At 39.4% G+C, this 22,189-nt stretch overlaps 2 protein-coding genes across 4 annotated transcripts in view; both read left to right on the top strand.

The window, feature by feature from the left end:
• kif3a (kinesin family member 3A) overlaps positions 1-3,456 on the top strand; it is a 28,468-nt gene extending 25,012 nt beyond the window's left edge. For all 3 annotated transcript variants that reach the window (XM_016669611.1, XM_016669613.1, XM_016669612.1), the window contains 4 exons: positions 230-283; positions 359-427; positions 532-662; positions 1,838-3,456. In XM_016669611.1, coding sequence (XP_016525097.1) covers positions 230-283; positions 359-427; positions 532-662; positions 1,838-1,886 — 303 coding nt within the window. In that variant the 3' untranslated portion in view covers positions 1,887-3,456. The remainder of the gene's footprint in view (positions 1-229; positions 284-358; positions 428-531; positions 663-1,837) is intronic.
• A 3,137-nt stretch (positions 3,457-6,593) lies between these two features.
• Positions 6,594-22,189, top strand: part of atrx (ATRX chromatin remodeler) — a 39,587-nt gene continuing 23,991 nt past the window's right edge. The window contains exons 1-22 of the mRNA XM_007548389.2: positions 6,594-6,685; positions 9,170-9,442; positions 10,907-10,968; positions 11,058-11,107; positions 11,205-11,314; positions 11,410-11,490; positions 11,583-11,692; positions 11,781-11,848; positions 13,107-15,376; positions 15,698-15,764; positions 16,581-16,726; positions 16,819-16,980; positions 17,062-17,176; positions 17,296-17,401; positions 17,659-17,835; positions 18,986-19,127; positions 19,210-19,319; positions 19,701-19,847; positions 19,954-20,131; positions 20,979-21,116; positions 21,321-21,496; positions 21,589-21,706. Coding sequence (XP_007548451.1) covers positions 10,912-10,968; positions 11,058-11,107; positions 11,205-11,314; positions 11,410-11,490; positions 11,583-11,692; positions 11,781-11,848; positions 13,107-15,376; positions 15,698-15,764; positions 16,581-16,726; positions 16,819-16,980; positions 17,062-17,176; positions 17,296-17,401; positions 17,659-17,835; positions 18,986-19,127; positions 19,210-19,319; positions 19,701-19,847; positions 19,954-20,131; positions 20,979-21,116; positions 21,321-21,496; positions 21,589-21,706 — 4,528 coding nt within the window. The 5' untranslated portion in view covers positions 6,594-6,685; positions 9,170-9,442; positions 10,907-10,911. The remainder of the gene's footprint in view (positions 6,686-9,169; positions 9,443-10,906; positions 10,969-11,057; positions 11,108-11,204; positions 11,315-11,409; positions 11,491-11,582; positions 11,693-11,780; positions 11,849-13,106; positions 15,377-15,697; positions 15,765-16,580; positions 16,727-16,818; positions 16,981-17,061; positions 17,177-17,295; positions 17,402-17,658; positions 17,836-18,985; positions 19,128-19,209; positions 19,320-19,700; positions 19,848-19,953; positions 20,132-20,978; positions 21,117-21,320; positions 21,497-21,588; positions 21,707-22,189) is intronic.

Here is a 22,189-nt window from a genome sequence, read left to right as displayed (position 1 = left end):
ACACACACACACACACACGAATGCACTGCAGCCTGCAGCTAGAGGACATTTCTCATGCACAATGTTCTTGAACCAGATCAACCTTGAAGTTTGTTAGTTCAAGAAAATGTAAAAAAAATAAATAAAATAAAATTCAGAAACTAAAATGATGTATTGTTTACTACAGTATGCTGGGAAGTCTGTGGTATTTTAGTTTGAGTGAAAATCTGACCTAGTTTCTACTTTCTAGGCGATGATAGAAAATTATGTCCACTGGAATGAAGATATTGGAGAATGGCAGCTGGTGAGTTGAGATTGCACAGTTGGATGAAAAGCTTGATTTAACCTTTGTAATGTTCTTATTTTTTATATTTTCCAGAAATGTGTGGCTTACACTGGCAATAATATGAGAAAACAAACCCCAGTGCCAGACAAGAAAGAGAAAGATGTGAGTTTCAAAAGTTTGTCATCAAATGACTAATCATCCGGATGTTTAGTTGGCATTGAGGTGCAGTATTGACCCTCTTCTTTTTTTGTCTTCACCACTGTTAGCCATTTGAGGTGGATCTGTCCCACGTGTATCTAGCATATACAGAGGAGAGCATGCGGCAATCCCTGATGAAACTAGAGAGGCCCAAAGCCTCTAAAGGCAGTAAAAGTGGCAGACCGAAGACCGGCCGAAGGTAAATTTTCTCCAAAGCAGACCTTGAGTTTCATGCACCACTGGACTCTGCTCTTTCAGCAACCTTTGCCATGTTTGTTTTTTCTAGGCTCGTTGTTTTAAAGTACATTTTTACTCTTTAGAATATTGACAAAAATACGCAAATAATACCAACTTGCACAGTACAGTTTTGAACAACAGCGTGTATGTTCAAAGCTTTTCTCTCCACAAGAATCAACCTTCTGTTTTAACACTGACTGAAAATGTGAAGCTTTTTTTTCCCCTTCCGTTGCTTATCAAATCAGAAAAAGACATTTCCTAACATGACTGCAGTTTCTGCTTCACTTTTTTGTCGTCTTTTTTTTCTCTTTTCTTTACACTTGAGCATCTTGTCTATTTTAATTCTTTCTTGAGCATCTTAAATGCATTCGGTTTGACCTTTTCAACTCATGGTGAGACCGAACCAGTTTATCCCCAAGCCTTTAGAAACACAAGCAAATAAACCAAAAAAACAACTGTTCAATAAAATCTCCCATGTCTGCATAATAAAAACTATGTAGGGATAAAATAAAACTAATTACAGGTATGAAACCTTAGTGAGGTGATGTTTGTACGTCTACTTCCTTGGTTAAGTGATTAACCATCCAACTGATTTACTGGTTGTTTCTTGAAAGTGATGCAGCCCATCATATCTGATAATAGATAATAGCATGCATATGTTGCATTAGGTCTCAGTGGTGTTACCAGAATTGCACCCACCTCATTTTAAACTCTGTAACTCTTCCTGTGTTTTTTTTTTTTTCCTTTTTTTGTTCGCCATTTTGCAGCATTTTTTAATACTTTGCGTCTTTAAGTTCTATTCCAAACAAACTCTGCTAAATGTTATTACTGTTGCTGATGCCTCACCTGTCGTTTTCACTTGAATTTTGCTCGTGTAAATTTCAATTTTTTTTCTTTCTTTGCTATTGAACGAAGCTGCACAAGAATTTTTTTTTTTATTTTTTTTTTTGTGCAACTATTTCGGAGGCCGATACATCATTACATTTTTTTTATATATATATGTGCGTTTGCTAAAATTACGCAAAAGCCTGATCGAAATTGCTGATACGGTGGTACGGCGCTGTTCTCAGAAATCAGGAAACTTAAAGCCACCCAAGGATGTTTGATAACAATAATCACGCGTCCATCTCCCCACAGGAAAAGATCCACAAAACCAGACACAGTGATCGATTCCCTTCTGCAGTGACGATGTGGAGGTCAACATTTCACTACAGCTTTACCTTGACTTCAGCTTTGATGTAACATAAAAAAAGTATTTAGTCCTGCTTATGGTCGAACAGTAATAGATTTTGATCGCACACTGCACAAGATGGTAAGGTTTTAAATGTGATCAAGCGGCACCTTTTATTAGGAGAACAACCACTTGAAAATAGGACACAACGAAAGACGATCTGCTTGAAGCAGTGCCTTGCAACTGTCCAGGCCTCTTCTATTGTTTCCACATTTTGCCACATTGGAACCACAAACTTCAATGTATGTTGTTTGGATTTTAACAGAGACAAATGCATAACTGGGAAGTGTAATGGAAACGACGCATTGCTTTTAACATTCCTCACAAATGGAGACCTGAAAGTGTGGTGCGCATTTGTATTCAGAGCCTTCAGGGTTTTGTCTCTACTGGCTCTGTATGGACAAGACACCATTCACCTTGTGCAACATTGTGGATGCTGTGTTTAAGATGATGAGATGCAGTATTAGTTTATCGCATAGCAATTTCCAGGGAGGACAGGTAGCTCTCGCGGTTTTTTATTTTATTTTGTTTTTATTAGCTGGATCCTCTAATTGGTCTGCAACAAACTGCAACAGGGCTTTATTTCAGCAGTGGCATTCAAAGACCAGATGTGTGAAGTGTGCAAATAGTAGTTGACCTGACAACAGGGTCTTCCAACTGAGCTGTGGAGCTCTGCAGCTCCTGCAGAGCTACTTGAGACTGACCTGTTAACATTCTTCCTTCATAAAGCAGTTTTATACTGAGATTAAATCACATATAGATGGGCTTTGTTTTACACCGAGGTGACTTCTGATGTTATGTTGCATTTTATCTAGGGATATCAGAAGGAAATGGGCTGAAAACAAATGCACGCCACACTTTTTGGAAACTATGTACCATTTCCTTTACATTTTTAATATTCAGCACCTTTGGATTGTCTATGAATAATTGAAAGTTTTTGTTATATCGTGACAAAATGAGAACTGGTACAAGGGGAGTTAAGGCTTTTGCAAGGCACCTCAGTCAGATTGTTTGAAATGACATCACAACGCTGGCCTACAAACAGCAACACCTTTAAAGCTGCTTCCAAGTGTCCTGTTAAACACATTTATCTCAGAAATTAAACTTTGACTGTTTTGCTTCTCATAAATTAACATATTTCTGTTCAATGAAAAACTGAATACACTCTAATCGGATTCTAGTTGGTCAAATTATTCTATTGCAATTTAGTTAAATTCAGCTGAAGCGCGTAAAACTTTCTAAACTGTTTTCTTTAATTGGTCAGAAGCATTAAGGGCATGCATGCCGTTTAGCTCTTATGTCTGTGCCATTTCCTTCACTTCAGTCAAGTTTTTATTTTCAACACTTGTTGTGATGCACCATAAATGTATGTATCTGTATCCCTTATGCACTTGTATGGCTTTTTTATGTTTTGGTCTTAAGTGGATGTAAGCTAGCTTTTTTTGTTGTTGTTGTAGTGTATGTCAAATGTTTACACCAACAAACATCTGGATTTTATTTAATAAATTATTCATGTCTGATCTCAGGTTCTTGTTGAGTGGTGATGTCACAAAGCGGTGTAATGCACCCAGGTTCCCTGTGAAATTATGTCTGTTCATTTAAAGATCTTAGTCTGGCTAATCTAAAGATTAAAAAAAAAAAACAGCGTGCATAACACTTATCAGATTTTAATTTATTCATGTATTTTTAAAAAAAAGCACTAAAATTACAAATAGAAATATAAAATAAATAAAAAATAAATTACAATATATTAAATAATTTAAGGTGCATAATTCTTCATCGGGTCCCTTCATCTGGTATTATTTAGGAGACGATCTGCGCATTTCTTCACATTCTGAACAAACTGTTTTAGTTGATAATAACCCATTTCGTCGTTCAGTTGGCAGTTGGTCTGAGTTCTCTGAAACAAAATCAATTTGACAAATTTAGCTCCAAAAAAAAACACACACATTCAGTTTTCCTAAAGTAACTTTAGGAAAAAGCTTTTTGAATATTGTTTAGATTGAATGCTAATTATTCTGTACATTGTTGTATTCATGCAAGTACTTCCGTAGGTCTTTAAACCTGGGTTGAGTAAGATTCTTTTCCACAACCTTTTCCGCCAAGCAGAAGAAGTGGGGCTGTAAAATATAAAAATCACTGTTAAAATTAGCCAACAGAGTTCAGACTTAGAGAATCACTCGTGGTCTTTACATCTTAACTCATTCAGATCAAAAGAAAAGGAGTGTAAAAATGAGGTTCTAAACTCATTTTTACGTAGATAAAGACAATAGATTCCATCGTCATTATTTGTTAAATTGAGAATTGTGAAATCTTATATTTAGAGGGAATTAACCCTTTTTTCATTTGATCATTAATCTGTATGTTAATGGGTAAAGGTTTAAAGATGTCAAAGACCACTGTGACACAAATACAGCCATCTAAAAATATTTAACTTTTCCACATACCCTACACGCTTCATTATAAACCCTTGGCACCAGTCCATTTAGGTCCTAAAATAAAAACAGAATTGCTTATTGTCAAGCAGACCTGGAAAAATAAACTATTAAGTGATTTGTAGTATTCTTACCTGGGTTAACAGTTTGTTAGATGCATTCTTAATGTGGCGCAGCAGAATGTCACACTTCTCCTTGTCTGGACAGCTGTGCACTGATGCTGAATACACCGCCACGACCATCATCACACCAATAAATACGGAGCACTGAAACGCAGAGGTGTTCATGTCTGTCTCTAAAGAAGCTACTAAGTCAGCTCTATCAGGTTCAGCAGAAGAACTCGATTCTCCTGCATTGTCTCAATACTGCTGCTTATATCTGTGTCACAGCACTGTGGTCGGCAACGTCAGAAAGGGAAACACCAAATTGGGACAGGATGATGAAGAAGTCTTATCTGGCTCGCTTACTTTCCACTATAGAATTGTATATTTACCAAGAAATTTACGCCTCCAATTTCTGCTGTCCAGGAAACAATGACCACCTTCATTGTTTAGATATGCAAAATGAGCTGCTTGCATGAGAAACTGAATGAAGTTCCTCTTGAAGTTTTTGACACTGATCTGCTAAAGCCAGATCACACACACCATGAAACAAACTAATCATGTGACAATTATTCTACGAGCAACTTTATTGAAACGATGAGATATTATTAGTTTATTACTAAAGTAAGACATCCCTTTCCTGTGTGACATGACAAAATGACTGGTGTGTAGGCACATGGGAAATAATTAGAGGCGAGCTTTTAACTTGAACCCACGCATTAGTAAAGGGAAAATGTGACAGAAAAAAAAAATCCTGTTGGTGTCAGTTTGTGCATACTTCTGCTCCTGGGGAACTGCCTTTTGTTGTTAGAGTGCAGAAAAGTTATTATTACTTCGTGCTGTGCACAAAATATTAGTAGATGAAAGATATCCAACAATCAAAGAGAACGTAAAGACAAACACAAGTATTCTACTAATATGATTATTACCCAGCTGAAGTTGCAACACTTCATTGCTATTTTGTTAAGCTGGAAATAGAAGCCAGCCTGAACTGATTGACATCGAAAGCAAATGGGCCAATCGTTCTGACTGGAGCTTGCAACTATGACCTAAAATATGATGTTAGTTATCTTTGCAAAATCTAGCATCCATCTTACCACACTCCACCACTTCTGATAAAGCATACGTGCATTTTTTACAGCACCGAGTGGCAACAGTTTGAGCTCCATCTGGAGGCGAATGTTAAATCAATCAAGACCTACTACAGTTTATCTAAGACTATGACACAGGACAGGACAAAAAAAGCCCTCTAAACATTTACTGACTGGAGGCTGCGAAATACAGTACATTCACTCTTTTTTCCCCCAAATTTAAATGTTTCAGATCAAGCAATTTTTAATTCCAGACCAGTATAATCTGAGTAAATAGGATAATCTATTATGGGAGAAAAGATGTCGTCACGACTCCAGGTCTAGGAATTCAGGGAGTGACATCGTAAAAATGTTTACAGAGAAAAATAAAAGGTGAAATTTTATTACAAATAAGTGTTTCAAACAAAACAGTACACTTGGACCCAACTAATGGGGGAAAGTGAGGGAGCAGTCAAGTGTAGCTTCAGCAATTAAGTAACCAAACAAATCAGTCTAAAACTAAAAACAAGTCAAAAGAAAACACTAAAGGAGCACCAAGCTTCCCAAACACAAGCTTCTAGATTGAATTAGTCAGTCAGTTTCAGAATCAATCTGCTAAACGGAGCAAAGTGGGTCAGCTGAAAAAAAATACTCCAAAGCTGCCCTAAACAGTCTTCAAAAAGGCTAACAAATAAAGTGACAATCAGCTGCACAAAGCCTCTTCCTCAAGCTGATTTCATGAGCGTTTTATAGGGTGCAGGTGGACCTCATCGTCGTCTGATTGGGTCGGTGATCTTCTGCTGCTCCAACGGGGTCGCTTCCCTTCAGCCTCCAGTAGCAGCCAGTCTGTAGAGTGTGCTACCACACCTGAATCTGCAAAAACAAAAAGAGACTGCACAGCCTCTGGAGGCCAGGGGGCCTCAACAGGTGTCCACTTCCTTCCCTTTTCAAATCATGAATTAATTGGGAGGAAGCGTAGTTTTTGGTTCAGCTTTTGTTGTACATTTCCCTACCTGAAATTTTCCTTCATCAAAATCAAAGTCTTGGATATCCAGAAGGGTTGTCCTCAGTGTTTCAGATACCTCAAAGTCCTTCTTCCTTGGATGAATCCTGTCATTTTCCCTGTCTTGTCTTGGACAGCAACCCAGGTAAAACACTGCAGGCGTCTCTGTTTTAGGAGTAGCTTGACGAAAGGAATGTGACATTTTCAGCCTTTTTGTATAGGATCGTTTGTACGCCGTGGCTCTTGATATGCTGACGCCAACCTCAGTGCGCTCCTGGAGAACTTTATGAAATACTACTTGAGTGGATGTTCATTTACATTCCTTCTTGTGGTTATCAACTTTGCATGAATATGTTTGCATACATCCCTAAGTGAAAAAACAGCTTTTTCTCTTTTTTTTTTCTAGCAGTGACCTCTGGTGGCCATCATTTCTTGTCTGAAATGTCAGTGATTGTCTTCTAAGCATTGATCAAGTCCCTGTGATTGTATAGGCCATAATATGGCAATTACATATTTTTGTACATTAAAAAGTTTTTTTTTTTTTAATTCAGTGTTGTATAATATAATTTTCTAAGATGATGAATTTAGGATTTAATACACTTTATTTGTGGGATGCCTCTGGGTTTTTGTTTTAGACCCTTTAGAAAGAGTTAATATTATCTTTTACCTAAATGATCTTTTGAGGACTTTCAATATTAATGAACTTCTAAGAAGACAGAGGAGTTCTAAAAACTAGGCACCAAACACTGCATGTAGGCATATATTTCCAGTCAAATTTGGACAAACATCCAAAATTCTTGGCAAGAAACATATTTTTTTTTCACATTTAAGTGCTATTTCAAAGATAAAAGGGTATGTGTTAAATAATTATTTATTAAATTTAACAATGTCTGTCTTTGATTCCATAAAAGGTTGGAAAATGAAGAGCTGAGATAAATTTCTCTCTGTTTTTCAGATGTTTCTGAAAAGACATTTTTTTTTTTTTAGAAGATTGTTTGTATGGGTGACATAAAGGTTTTTCTTCTTTGCATTTTTGTTTCCAAATTGCTCATACAGTTTACAAGCTTTATCAGTGGACTTTCTGTCACTCAGGGTGACCTAATACCAACACGGTTTAGTTGACACAAATAAAAAAAGTAACAAGAAAGAAAAGGGAATGTCCCAGTTATGGTGAAATGAGTGGACACACCTCTGACAAGATGCCATAAAAAAGTAGACAATGATTAATATATTTCAAAACTTTTTCCAAATTTATTTTGACATTTTCAAGCTAACTAAAAAAATAAAAAAAACATGTTAAAAGAACAAATGTTAAAAATAAAATGGCCACAGTGACCCATTTGATAAAGTTTGCAAAAATTAATCAGAAAGGATCAAAAGCTTGTGTGCACACATGTAGAATATTTTATGTTTAGAGGGAAACAAGCTCAACTTCTGGGCAAAGATCTCCAAACTTTGAGTTTGGCATAGAAACAACACTGAACATCACCAAAAAGACCATTCCCATAGGTGGGGACAGATTGATTTAGGGTTATTTTTCTTCAGATGGAGCTGGTTAAATGCAAAACAGTTTTGACCTAGACCTGTGGGAATGAGCTTGAAATGTGAAGGTAAAAAAACCCCCATCTCATTTTCAGCATGTCTGTGAGTCCCTGCTTCAAAAATACATTGAAAAACGGCTTAATGAAGTTTCTGGCCAGCTACATTCAAAAGAAAAACCGAGGAAGGTCACAGATTTTCTCTGAAGAGAGATTGTGAATAAGAAAAGAGGTTGAGATGTGAGTCTTCTATCTAGAAGACTTGAATCTGAAGTTGAATCAAAAACTGCATTAACAAAGCATGTGTGTGTGTGTGTAACTTTTTCATTTGTTTTCATTCTTCCTAATAAATTTTTGTTTTCCAGGAGAATTGCACATGGTTAATGTCACATTGTATGTTTTGAAAAGTTTATCATGTTACATCAGAAACTGAATATTTTGACAGAGGTGTGGGGGATTTTATGAGCCTATGAATCATCAGTAATATAACAGAATAGAATTTATATATTTCTTTATTTTGCAGCGTCTATATCTGTAGATGAGTAGTAGTAAAAAGCATTGCAATGTAAAGTGAGTGTGTGAGATATGGCACAACTGATTAAGTTACACAATTACTCCAGGTTTTTCGTTTTTTTTTTATTTTTATTTTTTATTTTTTACTGTAAATCTGTAGAACTCGATTAATGTGGCTTGTATCTGCGTAAGACATGACCTTCAGGAAAAGTGAGTCATTTTTCAGTTCTCCATCAACAAGGTGAAAATACATGATTACACCAGCTAACACTAATTATAGTGGTAGCTGGTGTCTTAGCAATGGGTTTCTCAGATTGAATGGGGACTTCCAGCACTTTGAGGATCTCAGATCACTGGATTTAAGTCTAAAAACAATATAGAAAAATAGACAAAGACTGGGCATGATATGTCCATAAAAGAATGCCGTTGTTAAGTCTGGAGGACTGAGAAGACTACTGCGAAGCTCGGCTTGATTCATTAGTCTATTGTCAGTTTATTGTGTGATAAATGGACTTTCCTTATCCAAGCAACACTATCATCTTTGCTCTACTTTCACTGGAATCTTTTGCTTCCTCTAGGCTCAGCCAATCACATCCTCAGAGGCCCTGACGCTGCCAGCCAATAGGAATACTCGCGCGGTTGAGACTGGATGCGCCATTTTACTGCGTCCACAGTCATCCGGCAAGATGGTCCCTTGCTTTGTTTCTTCTCAGCGGAGTTATTTCGGCTTTTAGCCCTAAATTTTTAGCTTCCACACCATCGAAATTTAGTACATTGGGTTGACCGGGGTTTGCTGAAGTAAAACAATACCTCGCTGCCGTACGTCAGGAAATGACGACTGCTGGAAGCAGGTATGGAGGTTGTTTATACTGTTTGTTTTAGACGAGCCATCTTTGCATTGATTACTGTGTTGGCTTCGTTAGCAGCAAGCCGGGCCATGGCAGCCTTGATGCTAGTTAGCACGCTAGGCTAACTGTGCGCTAACCGTTAGCTGCGCAGCCGGCAACATTGAAGTCCACAGACATGGAGGGTTGAATGCTTGCATGCATACACCCGAAGTGTAGCTTAATACAGCAAAAAACGTTTTAACATAAATTATTAATGAAATGTCTGGATTTGTGTTGCAATGTCGACAGCTTAATGCAGCACAGCTAATAAGTGTGGATGCTACACGGTAGTTCCAGGCTGCAGGGCGCGGGTTCGTATCATGTTATGTCCACATAAAGGAAATGAAGGCCTGAATGGATGCCCATGCACAGGACCTTGCATGCAGAACCACCAATGCAATCGTGCCAGTCTCAAATGAGCCAAGGAAATTCTGGTTTCAGTCTTAACCAAGTGCTAAACACGCAAATTGACTCGACGTCACGATAGTCATGAGTTTCTGGGTTGTCAAAACTGGGAGATGTTTTAGTTGGCAGACTAAAGCTGCAGACGACGGAAGAACAGAAAACCAGGCTTGAACTTAAATTTTAATCATAACAATTAAATTTTTGATCTCGAAACTGAGCGATAGTTTCTCTCATCTAATGCCATGCAAAGTAGGTTGATGGTAAACAAAATGTGTTGTGCCTCCGTCTCAAGTATTTTCTACTGTAAGTCGCTGAGTAGAAACTTGACCTATATGTAGAATATAAAATGTTTTTGATTACAGTCAAACTGGGAACCAAGGGATTTGATTTTTATTTTTTTTTTATAAGCAGTTTTTATAAGATTTGACTGTAACTGTAACTTGTAGTTCATTGTCATTTTTAAATTTATTTAGTTTGTTTCTAAATAACTTTGGTCACATAAAACAAGTATATTTGCTTGCTGCTGATTTAATGTTGGAAATAGATATTTCTTTTCTAAATTTGGGAATTGCCTTCTTATGCAATGCTGCTCAATTCTCATCTCCCAAATCAAAGCGTTGCTCAAGGGGGCAGTTTTTTTTTTTTTTTTTTTTTAAATATCAGTCATTGCTCAGCTAGATCCGAGGTTTAGGGTTTCTTCTTCTTCTGCTTTTTTAGTTTTTTTTTTTTTTTTTAACCAGGCCAGTGAAGGTGTAAAACAAGCAAAAAAAAAAGGGGGATTCACTGATCAGGCCATTCCTAATCGATACCGATTTTCAATTTTCTTAAAAGCCAGACCTATCAGTTCTGAAGTTGTCTAACTTTTATCCAGTTTTCTTTCATTTTGTCATTAAAGGGAAGAGTGTGCTGCAAAGTTTAGATTTGTTGCACTTGATGAAGAACATAAAATGACTGCATTGTTTTTGGTGACTTGAATGCATTAATGTGTTATCGTTGCGCTCACAAAACTGTCTGTCTCTCCAGGTAAAATGAGTCTGGCTTCTTCTGAATCAAACCTAGATCTAATGGGAGAGAAAGGAGAGGAGGTGAGTTTGCCGTTTGCAAGTTTGAACACTTGTCGTAAACATATTTTTCATTGTTTATAAACTTAAAATAAATGCTGGTTTCCGCACAGCCTGGGAGCTCATCAGAAAGCATGAAACCGTCTTCTTCTCGAAGCAGGAGGTTAGAAAATGACTTTTAATTCATGTATATGTCTTTTATTTTGCTGCTGTATTTGGTACTGCTTAAAGTACTAAAGATGCATGTCTACACAATTTAGGAAGCCCACCAATGTAACAAAGCACACAGAACAGAAAGACTCTGACGCCTCGACTAACGGCGAAAACGAAGGAGCCACTTCTGACAGTAACACAGGCAGTGGATCTAAAGGTAAGAGTTGTGCAGTGTGAGTTGGACTCATTGTAAGTTCTGCTGCAGCTGGAATGAAGTGCGATCTTTGCGTTTCTGCCGTTTCATTTTCTCAGGCACTTTAGTGATGAAACCGAGTGGGAATGAAAGCAAAGGTGCCATGAAGCTCAGAGTGGATTTCAAACAGAAAAAGACAGGTGATCTTCTGCTTTTATCCAAATGTTTCAACATAAATCTGATGCATTAATATTAGAAAAAAATAAGAAACCGCTTAATTTGCTGGTCACAGATGATACCCTGGAGAAGAAAGTTAACTGCACAGCCTGCGGAAAACAAGTAAACCAGTTTCAGCGCAACTCTGTGTACGAGCATCCTATGCTCAAAGTACTCATTTGCAAGGTATTAAAATGTAACTTTATCTCAGTGAACTTCTTAAATATTTGTACTGTTTACGCATTGCTGATCGTGTTAATTTCTATTTCTGCAGTCATGTTTCAAATACTACACAAGCGATGACATCGGCCGGGATTCTGATGGAATGGATGAGCAATGCAGGTGGAGACAACCAAAAGAAAATTGTTTTGCAACATGCTGAAGTAAAAAATATGTCAGAATGTTGACAGAAAAAAATAAATAAATAAAACGGACTTTTGTCTAATTAACTGTCGCTCTTAGTTACCAAGCAGAAATGGGTGAATGCAAGAATGAGAACAGCAAGAATTATGTGACCAGCTCTGTGCTTGTTCAGTCCATTCTGCTATAACTAGACAGTTACTACTTTCTAATGCTGGAGGCTTCTTAAAAGGATTTTGATAACCAACATTCCTGGCTCGGATCAGCAGCAGTGTAACCATTAGATGACCTTCGAAACCTTGAAAATAGGTGGGAGCTTTCTCCTTATCTCTAAATGCTCCCTAAATTCCAGCAGAGTAAAAATACAATAACCTTTATATAAATCTAACTACAGCTGCAAGAGGCAAAGTAAATTCTGTTTTTCAGGTTGTACAAACAATTAAATATATTCTAAAATTCCTCTTACACAGAATTAAACGGATGCGTTACAATGCCTTGCGAAAGTATTTACACCCCTTGACCTTTTAATTTCAACCACAAACTTCAGTGTATTTAATTGAGAGTTTAATTTGATAGACCAACATAAAGCAGTGCCTACTTGTGAAGTGGAAGTAAAATAATGCAAAGTTTTCTATCTTTTCCCCAATACCGCTTTAAATTTTTCCACCACTTTCTCCCTGACCTGTCAATTGGTCTTTTGTCTTCATATTCCTGTAGCTTTTTAGCAAACCTGTTTTGCCTGCGAGACAGACTATGTAGCCTAGATGCTAGTATTGGTAGCACTGGAACCGACACTGTTTGGGGAAAAAGAAAAGTAACATTCCTGTATCTGCAGCAGTGAAGTAGTAGTCTTCCTGGATAGCATAAGGTAGTTTGCAAATTAACACAGAAAAATTTGCATCTACTGAGAGCTCAATCAGCTACTGGATAGTAAAGAAATTATCAGTACACAAGCATTGGCTAATTCATGGCTAATAATATAACAACTGTAGCAATCTAATGCGATTAAAGATGACCAGAAACAAAAACATTGAACAAAACTGCTGCTGAACATATTTGCATGAGCCAAATCCTTGTCTGAGTGTAGAAAATAGTTTAGAATGGAATAGTCCTTTGTGAGTCTGGCTTCTTCCGAATCATCTGTATTTAGATCTTTCAAAAAAAAAAAAAAGCTTTAAAAGCAACATGTAAAAAAGTATTCACTGTTTAACTTGAAATATTGTCTAAACTTTGTCCTCAGATGGTGTGCTGAGGGTGGAAAGCTAATCTGCTGTGACTACTGCAACAACGCTTTCTGCAAAAAGTGCATACTGCGCAACCTGGGCAGGAAGGAACTGTCCAGCATCACGGATGAGAACTCCAAGTGGCACTGCTACGTGTGCCGGTCCGAGCCCCTCCAGGATCTGGTCTCCAACTGCCACAGCATCATGCAGAGGAAAGAGGAAGTGGAAATGAAGCAACGAAAAACAGATAAAGCTGAGGAGCGTGAAGGCAAGAAAGAGAAGAAGAAATCCCCCAAGGAACAGAAAGCAATCGCAAATGGGAAAGAACACGGTGAAGGCTTGGGGACCATGACTTTCTCCTATAAAAATCTGCAGATACCCAAAGATCTAATCAAGAAGACAAAGAAGCTTGTTGAAACTACAACCGGGTTAAATAACACTTTCATTCAGTTCATCCAGCAGGCGACCGACGACCAGGCAGACGCCACCATCAGGTATCGACATTTGAAAGCCTTCAAGGCGGTGCTCTCAGATCTGAGGAAAGCCCACAATGCCTTGGAGGAGGCTTTGAAGCCCGAGTTCAGAAACATGGAGATGCAGAATGGTACCGAAGGGCAACATGCGAGAAAGATTGGCAATGTTGTGGAACCTGCAGAAAACAACGAGATGGATTGTTCTGCAGATTCACTTCCTGGTGAGGACGGTGAGCAGCATAATGAAGTCAAGCCAATTTGTGACACAGAAGAAATGAAGGAGGCTAAGCAGCCGCCTGATGAGAATGATTCAGTTTGTAAATCTGGCAAAACCAAAAAGGTGTCAAAGGAGCAGGACAGTATAGCAGATTTAGTTGGTAAGACGGAGACAGTTGAAGAGCTGGCTAACGAAATGGAGGTTTCAACAAAAGAGTCGCCCAAAAAGCCGTCTAACGAAACAGATTCAGTTGATGAAGCAGAAACGATGGACGAACGGATGAAAGTGTTAGATAACCAGCATGACATAAAGTCAGAGGACAAAGTGTCCAATAAGCCTGAAATGAAAGACCACCAAACAGAAACAAGCGTCCCCAAAATGACAATTAAGAGCGAGGTCTTTGACGGTGAGCCAGTGTCTACTGCTGAAACGTCCCTGGATCACGACATTATGTCTGTTCCTCCTTCAGTACCTGAGGAGCTTTTCCAGATGGTGGAGAGCCTCGCTGACTCCTCCTTGCTCTCACAGACCGATACCAGTTCAGCGAAAGACGTGGATACAAAGTCAAATGAACATCCTCCAGAAACCCAATGCCCCCAACCCAGAGTTAAGAACCTAATAGTCAAACTGACTCCTGTACCAGTTGTCAAAAGCAGCAGTTCTAGGTCCTCTAGGTCGAAGGACAAAGAAAACGCAGAACAGCCGAGCAAGAGTAAGGAAAAAGACGAGGATAAGAAAGACTCCGATTCTAGTAGAGCAGAAGAAGCTGACAGCCCACCACCGACCCGCCGCTCCAGTAGGGTGAAGACCACTCCTTTAAGGAAGCAAGGAGAAAATAAAGGCAAGAAGGACTCCTCTGAGTCAGAATCTGACGGAGACAGCAAGGCCAGGGCCAAGCCATCAAAGAAATCCAGTAACATTAAAAAAGAGACCAAAAGTTCAGAGAAAACATCGGACGACTCTGACTCAGACGAAGTTCCTCCCGTTCTACTGGAGAAAGCTGCAACAGGCAACAGCAGCACAGACGAGGAACAGGAAAGCACAAAGGCTAAAAAGCGTCTCTTCAAATCAGACACGTCCTCGAAGGACACAGAGACGCTAACCAAACGCAAACGGAAGTCTGAAAGCTCAGGTTCAGATGCAGAGCGTAAAGACAAGAAGACGTCCAAGAAGAAGAAGCAAGCCGGTTCGGACAACTCGGACTCTGATTCAGATGGAGAGAGTAAAAACAAGAAGACGTCCAAGAAGAAGAAGCAAGCCGGCTCGGACAACTCGGACTCCGGCTCGGATGTGGAGAGTAAGAGCAAAGCAGTCACAGCTAGGAGGAGGTCTAGCCGCGTCAAGAAACAGGAGAACTCCAAGGGCCATGAAAAAGACTTGTCTGAAAAGAAGCAGAAGCGATCTTATGAAAAGAAGCGGAAGGGAAGGAGCCCAAAAGCTGCCTCCAAGCTACAGTCTTCATCTGAGGAGGAGGAGGAGGAGGAGGAAGAAGAGGAGGCTGGAGGTGACTCCGGAGAGGATAGTGACCAGCAAAAGATCAAACCCATTGTGGAGGATAATGTACTTGGAGGCAGTGGAGTCTTCAGTCAGTCCTCAGGTAAAGTTGTTCAGTGTAGACATGTTTACACTTGGCTTCTCCCAATATGCAAAGCCGAAGCCTTTCCTCATCGCTGCTTTCAGTTTCTACAAAGTTTCTTTTAGTCTCGGAGCCTCTCCGGTTTGCACTAAAACATTCATTTTTTTTTTTTTTTACAGAGATGCCACGATTTTAGTTCCCCCCCCCCCACACACACAATTTCATGTAATTAGAAAATATCGTTGACGGTGAACTGAAGTACATTTTACTTTTAAAGAACTTCATAATAAAAGTGCTGATGGCTTCATTGGGAAATAATGCTGTTTTTTGTTTCGTTGCTAGGAGACGAGGTAGACACTAAAGACGATTCTCAAGTTTTTGAAGACGACGACGACGACCCTGAGAACAGGTACTGGGGAAATGCATCGAAGATATTTAATAATTACACACAGGTGACCTCCATTTACTAATTGCGTAACTTGGGAAGGCGAACTAGTCGCAGTGGATTTTATTTATGGGTATCAAAGTAACAGGGTATGTCTTTCTACACACTTAGGATACCCTGAATGTTCAAACCATGTAGATGTTGCTACCTGTCTTGAAAGTCATCATTTTTCTTTCCATTCAATAATTATGCACCAGTTTGTGTCGGTCTGTTGTATAAAACACAAATAAAATGTTCAGAAGTTTGTAGATGCACTGTGACAAAATCAGAGGAATGAAAACAGGCAGTGCTGGTTCTAATTGAGGCTACAGGTTGTTAAGTAGAAATGTTAAACCTATTAGTTGGGTGCTCCCGCTTCTGATGGCTTATTGCTTTATTTAACCTTAAACACTCACATGCTGAAGAATAATTTATTTCCCCGGACTCCTTCAGTTAGGCAGCATTAACTGGCTGAAACCCAAACAGCTTCTCTGCTGCAGAATTTTGTAATCTTAACATTTCAGTATGTAATATTTTACGTTTTTATTAACAAATAACTAAGTGGAGCGACATCAAGGTGCTCAGACTAATTTGTCTGCAAGTAATCTCTTCATTTAGGGAAATGTTTGCTCATTAAAAATGCATTTAGTCGTTGCTCTAACTTACTTTAAACCAACCGATTGACTATGTTTCAACTTTGAACTTTGATAGTTTGTGGATCTAAAAACACTTTGTGCTTGTTTTTGATTGATAAAATGCATGGCATCTTTAATGGGGCTTTTGTTTCCCTTTTTCTCAAAGGATTGCAAAGAAAATGCTTCTTGCACAAATAAAGTCCAGTTACTCTTCTGGAGCAGAAAGCTCCTCTGACAACGAAGAGGAAGACACGAAAAAGAAATTCTCCAAGAAAGCTAAAAAAGGAAAAGAGGACGACGAAGAGGAGCGAGGTACAGTACAAACTGAAATATACAAGTGCAGAAATATTCAAGAAGACCAATTGCCTCCTATCCTTTGATAATCTTTGCTTCTGTCCTGAAAGACAATGAATTTACAGAAGACTCTGAGTCTGACGTTGATGTGAAGAAGCGCGGCAGTCGGCACAAATTGCTCCGTCATAAGCTCTCCTTGAGCGAGGGTGAATCTGGAGACTCGAGCAAGGAGAAGAAGAGCAAGGGCAGCAAGAAAAAGTCTTCACGTAAAGGTAGATTCTGGCTTTTGTCAACGGGACTCCCCAACTGAGAAAACCAGTAAGTGACTTTGTTGCGTTGTTATAAATTGGCAGTTGGCAGCGACGACTCTGAAGACTCAGACTTTGAGAAGTCGGCGTCTGGTTCTGCGTCGGGGATGAGTGAGGAGGTCAGTGACTCGGAGGTGGACAGCAAGCGTCGGAAGACCAGGTGAGAAAGCGGGATCTTGTCCAAGCGGTCATTTACTTTCTGTTGATTAGACCCGTTTTCTTTTGGTGGACATAAAAGAAGAAGAAAATGAAACATGCTTCCTGTTTTTATTTCTGTAGATCAGCAAAGAAGAAAGAAGATGAGAATCAGAGGAGCTACAAGCAGCAGAAAAAGAAGCGACGCAGAATCAAAGTTCAGGACGACTCCTCCAGCAATAACGAGAAGGTGTTTTAGATGCAGCCTCATAAAGTTTCTTATTTCTGGAAGGATTGCTTTGTGGTGGAGACAAACTCAACTAAAGTTTACTAGTCAAGTCATGCAAAGCTTCTAAACTTTCTTTAAACTTGCCCTGCAGTGTGTTTTGAGAGTTATTGGACCCATAAATGGATCTTGGGGTTTGCTCCCTTACTGATAATAAGGACTAGCTCTTTGCACCAGAGGGCTAGAGATCAAAGAGCTGAGCTTAATGTCCTTTTTCACAGAGCGGAGAGGAAGATGGTGAGGATGCAGATGGAGAGGGGCGCAAAGGTCGGAAAAAGATCCGCAAAATCCTCAAGGACGACAACTTGAGGACAGAGACGAGAGACGCTCTGAAGGAGGAAGAGGAGAGGAGGAAACGCATCGCTGAGAGGGAGGCGCTCAGGGAGAAACTCCGAGAGGTAAGCATGGACGTTCCTGCTGTTTTGGGGAAAACAAACCTTACACACAAGGTTTGTTTACCATAGCAAGATTATGTTGAATTTTTCTCATGTTTGTGTGCCTTGCTGCTGAGGACCAATTTCATGCTCATGCAAAAATGAATAAAAATGCAGTATTTTTTTTTTATTTTTTATTTTTTTGGCCTCTTGATCCTTTCAGATCAAGGTTTTTAAACTGGGCCCAGTGGGAAATGGAAAACAAAGAGCTGAAATTCTGATTTTATTAGGATTTTTATAAAATAAATGTTTCACAGGATAAAATTAGTGCTGTAATCTTAATGAGGAAAGCTCAAACTGGAACAGGTCGACAATCTGTTTCTTGTGGGCATCAATTATTGGAGAAAGATGCAATACTGCTGCCACCAGGTGGCGGCAGTGGGAGAGCTGAGTGGTTCAAAATTTACAAGTAAAACCTCATTAAATACAACTCATGAAAGTACGACTGTACTGTCACGACAACTTTGAAATGCTACCGGAGTAAGAATGAGATTTTTTTTCATGTTCATCAATTTGCACAACATGCTTTAAGGAACAATTTACAAGTGGGGAACATTTACAAAATCCAATATGAAAAATGTCTCAAAATGAGAATGTCTCTTTGGGTAAAATTCAGTAATATATGATGCGGTGGTCTACTTTTATTAATAGCCATTAACCCGATCAGTGGGTACAACAACTGGTATGTAAACTTTGCAGTTTTTTTTTTAAACTTGGAACATGGTTAATGTCGTTACCCATGAACTATTGGCCTCTACACTTTACCTTTAATAGAGAAATGTTTTAAAAGCACCGTTCTCACTTTCACAAGAGGAAGCTATATTTGGTGCTGTTGTCTAATTGTCATCGATTTTAGCTCGACGCTCGAGCTAAACTAGTGTTGCTAGCTGTATCAATCTGCCTGATCAGCTGATTGAGTCCAGTAGTTTTTTTTTTTTTTTTAAATCTTCTGCAGGTAGGGGAGCCATTAGTGATAACATCACAGAACCTGCCTTGGAAAAAATCCAGTCATGTCTCGTCAGTTTCTCAAAATGGTTTAATTAGCCTTTTAAAATGGCTTAGAAAACCTTTTTTCTAATCATTAGATTTTTATCTTCCCGTAATCCTCCTACAGGTGGTCGTAGTAGAAGAAGCCTCCCAGGTGGCGTGCCCCATCACCACCAAGCTGGTCCTGGATGAAGACGAAGAGACCAAGGAGCCGCTGGTTCAGGTGCACAAGAGCCTCGTCACAAAGCTCAAGCCTCATCAGGTCGATGGTGAGTGAATGCCGCTGGGATGAAAATGAAAGTTTCAGGCCAGTCTGAAACGATTCCCACTCAGTCTTGTGCTTGGTTTCAGGTGTTCAGTTTATGTGGGACTGCTGCTGCGAGTCTGTGAAAAAGATTCAGAAGTCTGCAGGCTCTGGCTGCATCCTGGCTCATTGCATGGGTCTAGGAAAAACTCTACAAGTAAGAAATGGATTCATTTGTCTGGATTTTACATTTTACCGAAGCTGGACTGATGTTAAAAGCAACACTTACAGGACATTCAAATTTGTATCTTTTAACATGTTTGTTTACATAAAGAAAATTAAATTTGTCTCAATTTGTTCCTCCAACATTTACATGCGATCTTCACTGCATGAAATTGCTAGAGACTTTGTTGTTAATGTCGCACTGCATTCAGCTGCTGCACCGAAACTTCTCCAAGTAATTCCCAGAGTTGGATTTTTCTTACAACATTGCTACATATTGCAAATACACAAGACAGAATACCTCTGATAGGTGCTGTTTTTATCTCCAAAGCTGTGCGATGTGGCCGTTTTTAACTGTTCCCGTCTTGGCCTGTAGGTGGTGACGTTCCTCCACACCCTGCTGCTCTGTGAAAAGCTCGACTTTAGCACAGCTCTAGTGGTTTGTCCCCTTAACACTGTTCTTAACTGGCTCAATGAGTTTGAGAAATGGCAGGTGGGACTGAAGGATGAGGAGAGCCTCGAGGTAAGAAATGCTCCTGTTTGTTTTTTGTTTTTTTTCTTGTTGTGTGTGTGTGTCAAAAAAAACAAACATGTTTTTTTTTTTTGATTTGTGTATTTCTCCCCCTCAGGTAACAGAGTTAGCCACAGTTAAGAGGCCTCAGGAGCGAGCCTATGCTCTCCAGCAGTGGCAGGAGTCGGGTGGCGTTATGATCATAGGTTATGAGATGTACAGAAATCTGACGCAGGGACGAAACATCAAGAGCAAGAAGCTAAAAGAGACGTTTCAGAAAACGCTTGTGGATCCAGGTACAATTTGTGTAAACAATAAAAAAAAATTATCTCTTGTGGCTTTATTATGGCTGGAAGGTTGGTGGTTGGGATGGAGGTGTGAGGTAATCTAAATCTGAGGTTCACTAAGGTCTAGATTGGATTTAACAATAAGGTCAAAGCAAATTCCTTTGATTAAAATTGCATGAAAAATGCCATCAGAATTGGCCTGAAAATACTCTAGACTAATAGAATTAGTCTATTCTTATTTTGGACAGTAAAGCAAGGAATCTAGCTAAATTTGATTTAACTTAGTTACTTTTTATGGCTAAATAAAACTAATTCATTTATGAAAAAGAAGCTGATCTTAATGTGCAACAAGGTGCTGTAACGTCTTTTTTTAACACATTGTTTTAGGAGATAATCTGAATTTTGTTAATGTCTAAAGTTCCAGACACTTACTGAGAATAATTGAATGTTTTTGTAATATAAACTTGTTAGTATTTTTCCTTTACTTATGAGCATAAAGTTAAAAAAAAAACCCTCTTAGATAGTTGAAATGAACACATTTATCACTATTAAATCATCTGCAATTGTGGCTAACATTGATTTGCTTCCCCTCTGTTTTGATATGACCCATTGATAATTAGACACCTGCAGAGATTATGTAGGAATTTTCTTTGTGAAGTATAGAAGTCTTTTTCTAACAAATTTCTTAATTCTGCATGATTCCAAATTTTACAGTGATTTTGTGCCCAATGCCATAGTTTGTTTTGTGGCTTAAAAACAAGTTCCTTCTGGGTCTGGATTTGAGGATTTTCTGTTTTACTGTAGCTGAAAAAGAGGTCTCTGTGAAGCTGATGATGTATAATTGTCCTAATTTTAGGTCCAGACTTGGTGATCTGCGACGAAGGCCACGTTCTGAAGAACGAGGCTTCTGCCGTCTCCAAAGCAATGAACTCGATCAGGACGAGGAGGAGGATCGTCCTGACTGGAACTCCTTTGCAAAACAACCTCATTGAATGTGAGACACTTTTTGTGTCTTGGACTCCAAAATTGAGATTTAAAAAGAAAAAAAATTCTCAGCATTTCGCATGAGGTTTAAAAGTTAAAATCTTGCTGCAGCAGGTGGCAGCTCAAACTGAACCTGATGTTTCTATAAATTTCTCAATGCTTGATCAGTAATGATGCATTTTAATTAATTCAAGATGTAACGTGTCCTCTTCAGACCACTGCATGGTGAACTTCATCAAGGAAAACTTGCTCGGGTCGGTGAAGGAGTTCAGAAACCGCTTCATTAACCCCATTCAGAACGGCCAGTGCGCCGACTCGACGCTGCATGACGTCCGGATTATGAAGAAGAGGGCGCACATCCTCTATGAGATGCTGGCCGGCTGCGTTCAGGTAAGAAGCTCTCAACCAACGGACTCGGCCTCTGCTCGACCTTTCTCCTTTTCACCTCTTGGAATAACGCTTTGTTCCTTCTCCCCGCTCAGAGGAAAGATTACTCGGCGCTCACCAAGTTCCTGCCTCCCAAGCACGAGTATGTGCTGTCGATCAGAATGACCCCGCTCCAGTGCAAACTCTACAGACATTACCTGGAGCACTTCACAGGTGAGGATGTTTGGGGATCTTTTTCTAATCTTTTGCAGCAGGATCCTGCAGGGCGTCGTGTTTCCAGTAAAAGTTCTCTTTACCTGATGTCAGTTCCACAGAGAGGGGTTTCAGACAGCCCTTCTGGACTCTCTCTCTCATTTATTGTCATGCATTAAGTAGTTTAGTGGACTTCGCTGTCAGATTGTGGCCCAGGACGTGCGTGTGTGTGTGTGTATATATGTATTAGAGTTGAAGTGGCAGCTGGCACTGTGCCGCAGGCAGGTTTTAAGCCCACTTTCCCACGTTTCTCCCTAATGAAGAGCACTGGGAGAGAGGGAGGGAACAGAAGAAAAGGGGGAGATGTGGGAGCATAAAAAAGGAGAGAAATCTAGCTGAAGTAGGGGCCAGAGGTTTTACACCAAAACCAAAAACAAAGAACAGGAGAGCTTGGTATGCGGTGGGGGGGGATTGGTGGTATGCGCCCCGGCTCGTTAGGCTGAG

This window comes from Poecilia formosa, unplaced genomic scaffold (assembly GCF_000485575.1).
Source record: "Poecilia formosa unplaced genomic scaffold, Poecilia_formosa-5.1.2 Scaffold26, whole genome shotgun sequence".
In the NCBI taxonomy this organism is placed as follows: Eukaryota; Metazoa; Chordata; class Actinopteri; order Cyprinodontiformes; family Poeciliidae; genus Poecilia; species Poecilia formosa.
Note: the sequence above shows the minus strand (reverse complement) of the source record. Positions and strands in the feature narration are given on the sequence as shown.